General features: G+C 52.9%; 1 protein-coding gene across 1 annotated transcript in view; it reads left to right on the top strand.

Annotated features, from left to right (window-relative positions):
• The window catches only part of LOC142921845 (mutS protein homolog 4-like), a gene marked incomplete at its 5' end in the record, with an annotated part of 29,527 nt that continues 17,910 nt past the window's right edge, over nucleotides 1-11,617 (top strand). Inside the window, 8 exons of the mRNA XM_076063180.1 lie at nucleotides 1-300; nucleotides 1,667-1,774; nucleotides 2,029-2,144; nucleotides 2,528-2,701; nucleotides 4,075-4,244; nucleotides 5,325-5,392; nucleotides 6,111-6,185; nucleotides 7,634-7,698. Coding sequence (XP_075919295.1) covers nucleotides 1-300; nucleotides 1,667-1,774; nucleotides 2,029-2,144; nucleotides 2,528-2,701; nucleotides 4,075-4,244; nucleotides 5,325-5,392; nucleotides 6,111-6,185; nucleotides 7,634-7,698 — 1,076 coding nt within the window. The remainder of the gene's footprint in view (nucleotides 301-1,666; nucleotides 1,775-2,028; nucleotides 2,145-2,527; nucleotides 2,702-4,074; nucleotides 4,245-5,324; nucleotides 5,393-6,110; nucleotides 6,186-7,633; nucleotides 7,699-11,617) is intronic.

The raw sequence follows: 11,617 nt of genomic DNA, 5'->3' as shown, positions 1-11,617 counted from the left end.
ACTCACACAGAGACCCGTAGACTCACACAGAGACCCGTAGACTCACCACCGTTCATCGACTCACGACAGGAGGCAGCACCCCGTCTCTCTTGTGGCCCCGCAGCGACCTCGTTCTCCACGACTGACGACGCCGACGCCGGCGACGATGAGGAGGAGGAGGAGGTGGAGGCGAGGTCGGTGGTGGTGGCGTTGGCAGAGGGCCGAGGTATCGCTCGGGGCGAGGTCGGCCTGGCCAGCATCGACCTGCGCTGCCCCGAGCTGGTGCTGTGTCAGTTCCCCGACAGTCAGCCCTACGTCAAGGTCAGCCTCCGCCCCTCCTTCTCTCTCCGTGCACGAACACAAAGGGCCCCCCCCCCCCCCTGTGCAGTGCGTGTTATGAACCGGGCCCTGAATTAAAACTAAAACACGCACATTCTTCACCTGCGCGGTAAAGCGATTGTCATTTTTGTCACTTGCTGTACGGCCGGATAATGCGACGCATCTCTAACCTAAGTTTTCTTTGTGGTTGTGGTTGTTTTGATTTGAAGCTTTCGTGACTGCAGCAGTAATTCATATTCTTAGCTCTTTCGGTAAAGTCACCACGTTGAAGGGAAACAATAAAATAATAAAATATATATAAAACTATAAAAATTCTCACGACGTTTCAACCATAACACAAACGGTCATCATCAGGTGTCAAAACCAACGGCAAGAAACATTTGAAAGAAGTGGCGGTTCACATTTATTTATTTATAATCGGAGCATTTATTTATTTATAAAAATACGTTGGCGCCACGATTTGTCAGTTTATTTAGAATGACGAGTCCATCTATGTTCTGAAAAGAGGAGGGGGGAGACGAAAAATTAATGTATGCTGTCTGAAAGCCACCGTAAGCGTGAACAATCAATTAAGACCTGAAATAGTTTATCAAATCCTTACAATGATTGCTAAGCCAGAATACATCTTCTCGGTTTAAATTGTCTCTGTGCTTATTATTTTATTGTTTCCCTTCAACGTGACTTTACCGAAAGAGCTGAGAATATGAATCACTGCAGTCACTGGTCGTGTTTTTGTTGGTTTGTTGGTTTGTTGCGGTTGCACTCCGATTCAAGAGCCGGATGGCTCACAGGGCTATACCGAAAATAAACTGAAAACTGAAACTGAACCTTCAACACACTCGGCCGTTCGTAAAAGCTGAAGGGTGGTTTCGTACTCTGGTAAGAGAGCAGAATCACCGAACCGGAATTGATCGCTTGAAAGCGTTTAGCGCGGGGCCCTTGAAAGTGCGGGGCCCAGTAGCCACGTAAGTAGCTACGTGCCAATGTGTGCGTGTCGTTATTCTGACGGTATGCAGTATATTTATATACATTGACAGGTTGAGTTAGTATTAAACTATTAAACACTAGTTTTTTTATTTTACCTTACCTCATGCACCTAGCTTGGCACAGCAGTCAACCCACTGCACCTGGGTCTGTCCCGTGACCTCCTCCTGGTGCACCTAGCCTGGCACAGCAGTCAACCCATTGCACCTGGGTCTGTCCTGTGACCTCCTCCTGGTGCACCTAGCCTGGCACAGCAGTCAACGCACTGCACCTGGGTCTGTCCCGTGACCTCCTCCTGCTGCACCTCAGCCTGTTATTCTCGTTGCTGGCGCTGCTGCTGCTGTTGCTGCTGCTGCTTGTTCAGGCGATCACCAAGCTGCAGGTGCTACGCCCGCTGGAGGTGGTGATGCCCCAAACGGCCTGCAACCCAAACGCCAGCAAAATGTTCACCCTGCTGAGGGACTACTTCCCTGTGAGCACGCACGGAGGGCATCGCCACTACTCACCACGCGGAGACTCCTAGACTCATCACACAGAGACCCACAGACTCACCACACAGAGACCCATAGACTCATCGCATAGAGACCCATAGACTCACCATACAGAGACCCACTGACTCACCACACAGAGACCCATAGACTCACCACACAGAGACCCACAGACTCACCAGAGACCCACAGACGCACCACAGTGGGTGCTGCCACCTCGTGGTGAATGCGTGTGCAGGAGGCCCACGTGACCACGGTGCTGAGGAAATATTTCAACGAGGAGCGGGGCATGGACGCCGTGCGAAGGCTCTGCGTGCCCCACATGGCCACCGTGCTCATGGACGTGCAGGGGAAGTGAGTGGGTGTGTGTAGGTGTGTGTGTGGATGTGTGTGTGGGTGGGTGAGTGGGTGGGTGAGTGGGTGAGTGAGTGTGTGGGTGAGTGTGTGGGTGAGTGGGTGAGGAGCTCACCGGTGAGCTCCTCCGGCAGGCAAGGCTGCGTTGGCTGGGCCATGTAGCCCGCATGCCCAGCCACCGCATGCCCAAACAGCTTTTGTTCGGCCGCATCGAGGGGGCTAAACGGGCACGGTACGGGCTAGAGAAGAGATGGAGTGGTTAGGGTTAGGGTTACCCACTCACTCACCCACCCACCCATCCACTCACCGATCCACTCATCCACCCACTCACCCATCCACTCACCCACCCCCCTCTCACCCTCCCCCCTGCCCACCACCCCCAGATACTACTGCCTGGCTTCGCTGGCGGCGCTGCTGCAGTATGTGGAGTTCATCCAGGGCGTGGTGCTCGCCCCGGCCTCCGTGCGCGTCTCCTTCTGCGGCAGTGAGCGCACCGCCATGATCGACGGCACAACGGCCGCCAACCTGGAGCTGCTGCGCAACTCCCACGACCCCCGGTAGACGATGCCTCCTCCTCCCTCGCTAGCGGGGATAGCCGCTCCCTCTTCTGTGTGTTGGTGTGTGTGTGTTGGTGTGTGTGTTGGTGTGTGTGGTGTGTGTGTGTGGGTGTTGGTGTGGTGTGGGTGTGTGGGTGTGTGTGGTTGTGTGTGGAGCCAGGAGATTGAATATCTACCCTCGGGGCTCCTCCAGAAACAACGAAAAACCACTACGGGTGGCCACGTGGAATGTTCGAACGCTCACTGCGGAGGAGAGGCTGCCACTCCTCTGTCGGGAGCTGGACCGGTACCGCCTGGATCTATGTGGCATTAAGGAGGTCCGGTGGACTGGCTCTGGCTCCTGCCACCATGAGGGGTGGACAGTCCTCTACTCGGGACAGCAGACTGCCAAACAACAGGGAGTGGTTCTTCTTTTGAACAAAAGAATGAAGGGGGCGTGGGAGCGTGGCGGTGAGGTGTGGGAAGCTGTAAGCCCCAGGCTACTTTGGGCTCGCCTTCCCATCAACCCGAGGCGAGGAATGGTGGTCGTGGTTACTTATGCCCCCACTGAAGATGAACATCCGTGGAGGGATGCAGGCAAAGCCAATGAGTCAGATGCCTTCTATGACCTCCTGTCACAGGTGCTGGCTAAAGTGGCCCCTCGGGATAGAGTGGCCCCTCGGATAGGTCATGTAACCCGCATGCCCAGCCACCGCATGCCGAAACAGCTTTTGTTCGGCCGGATTGAGGGGGCTAAGCGGGTGCGGCACGGGCTAGAGAAGAGATGGAGTGATGTGGTACAGGAGGACGTGGAGCTGAGTGGACTTGCCGATGACTGGTACCAGCGGTGTCAAGATCGGCCTCTGTGGAGGAGGCTCGTGAAGGACGCTACTGGGCAGTTGGAGGCAGTCGCCCTCCAACAACAATGGAGGGCAGAGGAGCGACGCTCACAACAACGAGCGGAGCGCCGGGTGGCTAAAGCACAGCAGGTTGCCACAGTAGGGGGCACAGGTGGTGCATCAGCCAGTCATCTCAGTCAGTCGACCCGTGGCACCTGGGTCTGCCCCGTGACCTGCCAGCGGGCGTTCGACACTTCACGTGGCCTCAGGGTGCACAAGCGTCGTGGTGATGTCACCGCCACTTAGTGGAGAATGGTGGTTGTTGTTGTTTTGTGGTTTGTGTTGGTGTGTGTGTGTTGGTGTGTGTGTTGGTGTGTGTTGGTGTGTGTGGGGGTGTGTGTGGGTGCAAGTGTGGTAGTGTGTGTGTGTTGGTGTGTGTGCATGTATGTGTGGGTGCGAGTGTGGTATGAGTGTGTGTGGGTGTGTGTTGGTGTGTGTGTGTGTGACCCTCCTCCACCCGTGTGTGTGCGTGTGTGCGTGCGAGCGTGCACCCAGGAGCTCCCACTCGCTATTCGGGGTGCTCAACTACACGAGGACGCGTGGAGGAGCGCGCCGGCTCAGAGCCAACATCCACGAGCCGCTGGTGGACGAAGAGACGCTCAGAGGCCGTCTCGACTGTGTGGATGAGCTGATGCAGGAAGACAACTTCTATAGAATGCAGGCCGGTGGGTGGGTGGGTTGGTGGGTGGGTGGCTGAGTGGGTGGGTTGGTATGTGGGTGGGTGAGTGGGTGAGTGAGTGGGTGGGTGGGTGAGTGGGTGAGTGAGTGGTTGGGTGGGTGGGTGAGTGGGTATGTGGGTGATGGGGCAGTTGTGGAGAGAGTGGAGAGTTTCCCATACCTGGGCAATGTGCTCATGACCGGCTCCAGTTTAACAGCAGAGGTCTCACTCCGAATCAGTCGAGCGGCATTATCTTTTAATCGGTTGCGTAACGCTGTGTGGAAGTTACCTGGTCTGTCGCTCCGCACGAAGCTTCGGGTCTTCCCTCCCTTCTCTACGCTTGTGAAACGTGTACCCCCCTAATGGAACATCTTCGCCGGTTAGAAATATTTAGGCTGGCCTGCCTACGATCAATCCTGGGTTTAACCAGGCTGGATTGTGTAAGGAGCTCACAAATCCTCGAAAAATTTGGACAAAGTCCCATCGGTGAGCTCCTCCGGCAGGCAAGACTGCGTTGGCTGGGCCATGTAGCCCGCATGCCCAATCACCACATGCCCAAATAGATTTTGTTCGGCTGGATTGAGGGGGCTAAACGGGCGCGGCACGGGCTAGAGAAGAGATGGAGTGATGTGGTACAGGAGGACGTGGAGCTGAGTGAACTTGCCGATGACTGGTACCAGCGGTGTCAAGATCGGCCTCTGTGGAGGAGGCTCGTGAAGGACGCTACTGGGCAGTTGGAGGCAGTCGCCCTCCAACAACAACGGAGGGCGGAGGAGCGACGCTCACAACGACGAGCGGAGCGCCGGGTGGCTAAAGCACAGCAAGTTGGCACAGTAGGGGGCACAGGTGGTGCATCAGCCAGTCATCTCAGTCATCTTAGTCGACCCGTGGCACCTGGGTCTGCCCCGTGACCACCTGCCGGTGGGCGTTCGACACTTCATGTGGCCTCAAGGTGCACATGGCCTGGCACAAGCGTCGTGGTGATGTCACCGCTACTTAGTGGCGAATGGCGGTTGTTGTTGTTGTGTATGTCTGTGTGTGTGTGTCTGTGTGTATATGTGTGATGTCTGTGTGTATGTGTGTGCAGCTATCAGTCAGTTTCTGGATGTAGACCACCTGCTCTCAATGCTGATTCAAATCCCTAAGACAGAGACGGTGAGATGATCACTTTAATCAGCATCACCTCGCTCAGCACCACACAGTACCCCTTCATCACGTTAAACAGGGGTGGGGAACGTCTGGTCTCTGGCCCTGCCAAGGCAACCGCAGGCAGGACTCGAAATTCAATAAATCTAGGTAGAGCAAACCTGGAAGAGCAGTTGCGAGTAGCAACAACATCGTCAATACCGGCTAACATCACCAAACGCTTCGCCAAAGAGAAGCAGTTCCATCCCATCACATTAGGGGCGAGTTAATTAAACGTTTGACCGGATATAACGGGCTAATTTTTAAGTTGATCAATTTTGTATGGCCCGCGAATGATGTTGTAAATATCCAAATGGCCCTTGGTAGAAAAAAGGTTCCCCACCCGTGATGTAGAGAGAGAGGCTATTTAGTGATCTATTTATTTGTCTATATTTATCTCTACATGTATCTATCTATATTCGGTAAAGTCACGTAGAAGGGAAATAATATAAATATAAAACAATACAATTTTCTTGCTGTGGTTTTCACACCTTGATGATGATTACTTGTGTTGCAGTCGAAACTTCTTGATAATTTTATTGTTTTATATTTTTATTATTTTATAGTTTCCCTTCTACGTGGTGACTTTACCGAAAGAACCAAGAATATGAATCCCTGCAGTCACGAAAGCTTTAAATCAAAATGTATCTATCTATGTATCTGTCTATCCATCCACCCTGTTCCCCAGTTGAGAACTGCTGAGTCTAAGATCAACTACGCCATCCACCTCAAGCATGTCCTGGAGTTGGTGTCTCCACTGCAGGTTACATCGCCTGCCCAAGATCACTGTCATCACTAATTATTGTTAATCACTACCATCACTAATTATCATTAATCACTGTCATCACTAATTATTGTTCATTGCTATGATCACTAATGATCATTAATCACTGTCATCACTAATTATTGTTCATTGCTATGATCACTAATGATCATTAATCACTGTCATCACTAATTATTGTTAATCACTACCATTACTAATTATCATTAATCACTATCATCACTAATTATTGTTAATCACTATCATCACTAATTATTATTGATCACTGTCATCACTAATTATTGTTAATCACTATCATCACTAATTATTGTTAATCACTATCATCACTAATTATTGTTAATCACCATCATCACTAATTATTGTTAATCACTGTCATCACTAATTATTGTTAATCACTATCATCACTAATTATTGTTAATCACTATCATCACTAATTATCGTTAATCACTGTCATCACTAATTATTGTTAATCACTAGCATCACTAATTATTGTTAATCACTATCATCACTAATTATTATTAATCACTGTCATCACTAATTATCGTTAATCACTATCATCACTAATTATTATTAATCACTATCATCACTAATTATTGTTAATCACTATCATCACTAATTATTGTTAATCACTGTCATCACTAATTATTATTGATCACTATCACCACTAATTATTGTTAATCACCATCATCACTAATCATCGTTAATCACTATCATCACTAATTATTATTAATCACTGTCATCACTAATTATTATTGATCACTATCATCACTAATTATTATTGATCACTATCATTATCATTAAGCTGCCACTGGGGGTGCCCCTAGGCCACAGCAGACTCACACACAGAGACAACTGCCACTGGGGGTACCCCTAGGCTACAGCAGACTCACACACAGAGACAGCTGCCACTGGGGGTGCCCCTAGGCAACAGCAGACTCACACACAGAGACAGCTGCCACTGGGGGTGCCCCTAGGCAACAGCAGACTCACACACAGAGACAGCTGCCACTGGGGGTGCCCCTAGGCAACAGCAGACTCACACACAGAGACAGCTGCCCCTGGGGGTGCCCCTAGACCACAGCAGACTCACACACAGAGACAGCTGCCACTGGGGGTGCCCCTAGGCAACAGCAGACTCACACACAGAGACAGCTGCCACTGGGGGTGCCCCTAGACCACAGCAGACTCACACACAGAGACAGCTGCCAGTGGGGGTGCCCCTAGTCAACAGCAGACTCACACACAGAGACAGCTGCCACTGGGGGTGCCTCCACAACACCCACAGGTAGGGTGAGTGGCAGGTGAGTGGTGAGGTGAGGGGTGGGTGAGTGTTGAGTGAAGGGTGAGGTGAGTTGAGTGGTGAGGTGGTGAGTGGTGAGTGACAGGTGCAGGTGTCACCCTCACCTATCTCTCCCCTGCTGTGTTCCCAGCGAGCGCTCAGCCCCTGCAAGACTCCACTGCTGACAGCCTACCAGAGCTCCCTGTTGGACTGCAGGTGACGAGGAGACCAGGCTGGTGGTGGTGGTGGAGGTGGTGACTGTGGTGACGGTGGTGGGGGTGATGGTGGTGGAGGAGGTGGTGGTGGTGGGGGTGTGGGTGATGGTGGGGGTGGTGGTGGTGGGGGTGATGGTGGTGGAGGAGGTGGTGGTGGTGGTGGTGGTGTGGGTGGGGGTGGTGGAGGAGGTGGTGGTGATGGTGGGGGTGGTGACGGTGGTGGTGGTGGTGGTGGAGGTGTGGGTGGTGGTGGGGGTGATGGTGGTGACGGTGGTAGTGGTGGTGGTGGTGGTGGTAGTGGGGGTGGTGGTGTGGGTGGTGGTGGTGATGGTGGTGATGGTGGTGACGGTGGTGAGGGTGATGGTGGTGATGGTGAGGGTTGTGACGGTGGCAAAAACAACCCCCTACCTCCTCGTTGGTGCCGGATGGCAACGCTGTGGTGGGCAGTGCCATGGGGGGAGGGCCTATTTAGATTTTTGGCTTTTCACTTCATGACGTTTGTAGCCACCACAGCAGCCAATTGGGGGCTCTGGATGGGTGCGAGGGGCTGGTAACCCATCCACGTTCAATTAATTATCACCAAACCATGAATGAAAAATGTAATTAATAAGCTTGTGCCGGAGGCCCCGGGGGGATAGGCATTCATGACGTCTCCTGGCCAAACCCCATTTGGCGGAGCCAGGAGATTGAATCCTTCCCCTCGGGGCTCCTCCTTTAACAACGAAAAGCCACTACGGATGGCCTCGTAGAATGTTCGAATGCTCACTGCGGAGGAGAGGTTGCCACTTCTCTGTCGGGAGCTGGACCGGTACCGCCTGGATCTCTGTGGTAATCAGGAGGTCCGGTGGACCGGCTCTGGCTCCTGCCACCGTGAGGGGTGGACAGTCTTCTACTCAGGGGAGGAGACTACCAAACAACAGGGAGTGGCTCTTCTTCTAAACAAAATAATGAAGGGGGCGTGGGAGCGTGGTGGTGAGGTGTGGGAAGCTGTAAGCCCCAGGCTACTTTTTGGGCTAGCCTTCCCATCAACCGGAGGTGAGGAGTGGTGGTCATGGTTAGTTATGCCCCCACCGAAGATGAACATCCGTGGAAGGATGCAGGCAAGGCTGATAAGTCAGATGCCTCCTATAACCTCCTGTCACAGGTGCTAGCTAAAGTGGACCCTCGGGATAGAGTCATCTTGTTGGGTGACTTCAATGCCCGAGTTGGTCATGATGCTGACACCTGGTCTGGAGTGATTGGAAGGCATGAGCCAGATCAGCTCAATAACAACGACAGGAGGTTGCTAGATTTTTGTGCAGCCCATGGGCTTATAATTACCAACACGCTGTTCCGGCATTGGCGCATCCACACAACATCATGGATGCATGCCGGGTCTAAGCAAGGCCATCTACTGGATGTCATAGTGACGGAACAGCGAATGCGGGCCCATGTCCTTGACACCAGGACCTACCGTGGTACTGATCTGCCCACTGACCATCGACTAGTCATCTGTAAGATGCGCCTGCCATTCTTCCACTCCGGTGGTGGGTGTACACCCAGGACCCCATTTAAACCCATAGTGGCCTGGTCTCAGTGTGGCTGGGGTTGGCATCGTCCCCCACTCCTCCTGATGTCGAGGGACAATGGGAGAGATTTAGGACTGTGGCTCATGCAACTGCAATGGCTGCTTTGGGTACACGGTCCAGACCTCCCCAGAGACCTTGGCTGACAGTGGAGGTGCTCAGGCTGGCTGAGAAAAAGCGACAGGCCCACTCTCATAGCCTACAGCATCCCGCGTCGGAGAATGAGGAGGCTTACCGTAACCTTTGCTCGGAGGTATGGAGAGCCGTGAGGTGCTGCAAGGATGGGTGGTGGTCGCGGGTTGCTGAGGAGATGGAGTCTGCCTCAATGGCCCGCGATCACAAATCGCTCTTTAACGCCATAAAAAAATATAACCTGCAGCGCCACACCTATTACCATCATTAGGGGAAAGAACAGTGACCAAATCTCCGACCCCGAGGAACAGGTTTGCATATTTGCTGAGCATTTCTGTGAGGTCCTGGGGGAGGAAAAATCCCTCAACCTGGAAAACATCGTGGGCCAAAGTGGGGATGACACTACTGAGGCTGCGGTGCCTCAAATATTGGAAGAAGTCACCCCCTGTGAGTGGCTGGCTGAGGTGCCATCTGTTGAGGAAGTACTGAAGGCAATCCAGAGTCTGAGACCAGGAAAGGCACCGGGTAGAGACAATCTCCCAAGCAAAATGCTGAGGAAGGGTGGCGTTTGTGCACAAACTGCCCTACATGACATCATAACAACAGTCTGGACCACTGGATGGGTTCCGCAGGATTGGAAGAATGCCCTGGTGGTCCCCCTCTTTAAGAAGGGGGACCGCACAGACTGTAACAACTACAGGGGTATCTCACTCCTCAGTGTGCCGGGAAAGGTCCTGGCAAGGATTATTCAACATCACCGTGCAAGGCACGCTTAGGAGAGGCATGCGGAACCCCAATGCGGTTTCAGGAAAAGGCGTTCCTGCACATGTCATATTTTCTGTCTGTCTGCTACAGTATAGGTATAGGGAATTCCAATAAGACCTACATCTCTGCTTTATTGACCTGGTCAAGGCCTATGACACCATCAGTAGGCCTGGGCTCTGGGTTGTTCTTCGTGCTTTCGAAGTCCCTGACCCTCTGCTCATGATCATTAAGGACCTTCATGATAGTGAGCGGGCCCAGGCAAATCTACGTGGCCGGGAGTCGGAGCCATTCCCTGTACACCTTGGGGTGCGGCAGGGATGTCCTCTGGCTCCCACATTATTAAAGATCTATTTTGACCACGTAGTTCGTGAAGTCTTCGGTAGCTGTTGCGGAGGAATTCCCATCTGGTACAGATAGAATGGGAGGCTGATCGATGCCCGGGTGCGGTCAAGGGATGGCTCCCGATTGTTCAACCATGTAATGTATGCCGATGATCTGGGAATTGCTGCTCACTCAGAGGAGGAGTTGGAGGCACTGCTGCTGAACCTGGAGCTTGCCACTAAGAGGTGGAGCCTTACCCACTGAAACTAAGCACTTGCCTGGGTATTTTGTGCCATCGGACACTCCACCCCCACAACTTCCAATTGGTGATGGGATAGTTGTGGGGAGAGTGGAGAGTTTCCCATACCTGGGCAGTGTGCTCATGACCGGCTCCGGTTTAACAGCACTCGGAATCGGTCAAGCGGCATTATCTTTTCATCGGTTGCGTAATGCTGTGTGGAAGCTACCTGGTCTGTCGCTCCGCACTAAGCTTCAGGTCTTCTCGACCACAGTCATTCCCTCCCTTCTCTATGCCTGTGAAACGTGGACCCCCCTAAGGGAACATCTTTGCTGGTTAGAAACATTTAGGCTGGCCTGTCTACGATCCATCCTGGGTTTAACCTGGCTGGATTGTGTGAGGAGCTCACAAATCCTTGAAAGATCTGGGCAAGGTCCCATCAGTGAGCTCCTCCGGCAGGCAACACTGTGTTGGCTGGGCCATGTAGCCCGCATGCCCAGCCATCATATGCCGAAACAGCTTTTGTTCAGCCGGATCGAGGGGGCTAGAGAAGATGGAGTGACGTGGTACAGGAGGACGTGGAGCTGAGTGGACTTGCCGATGACTGGTACCAGCGGTGTCGAGATCGGCCTCAGTGGAGGAGGCTCGTGAAGGATGCTACTGGGCAGTTGGAGGTAGTCGCCCTCCAACAACAACGGAGGGCGGAGGAGCGACGCTCACAACAACGAGCGGAGCGCCGGGTGGCTAAAGCACAGCAGGTTGGCACAGTAGGGGGCACAGGTGGTGCATCAGCCACTCATCTCAGTCAGTCCCCCCCTGGCACCTGGGTCTGCCTCGTGACCTTCGTGCCAGCGTGCGTTCAACACTTCACGTCGCGTTGAAGTGCACATGGCCTGGCA

The sequence above is a fragment of the Petromyzon marinus genome, unplaced genomic scaffold (assembly GCF_048934315.1).
Source record: "Petromyzon marinus isolate PM22_M1 ecotype Great Lakes invasive population unplaced genomic scaffold, UKy_Petmar_22M1.pri1.0 PM_G_Scaffold_9, whole genome shotgun sequence".
Taxonomy (NCBI): domain Eukaryota; kingdom Metazoa; phylum Chordata; class Hyperoartia; order Petromyzontiformes; family Petromyzontidae; genus Petromyzon; species Petromyzon marinus.
The sequence above is the reverse complement of the archived record's forward strand: the minus strand, read 5'-3'. Positions and strand labels throughout refer to the sequence as shown.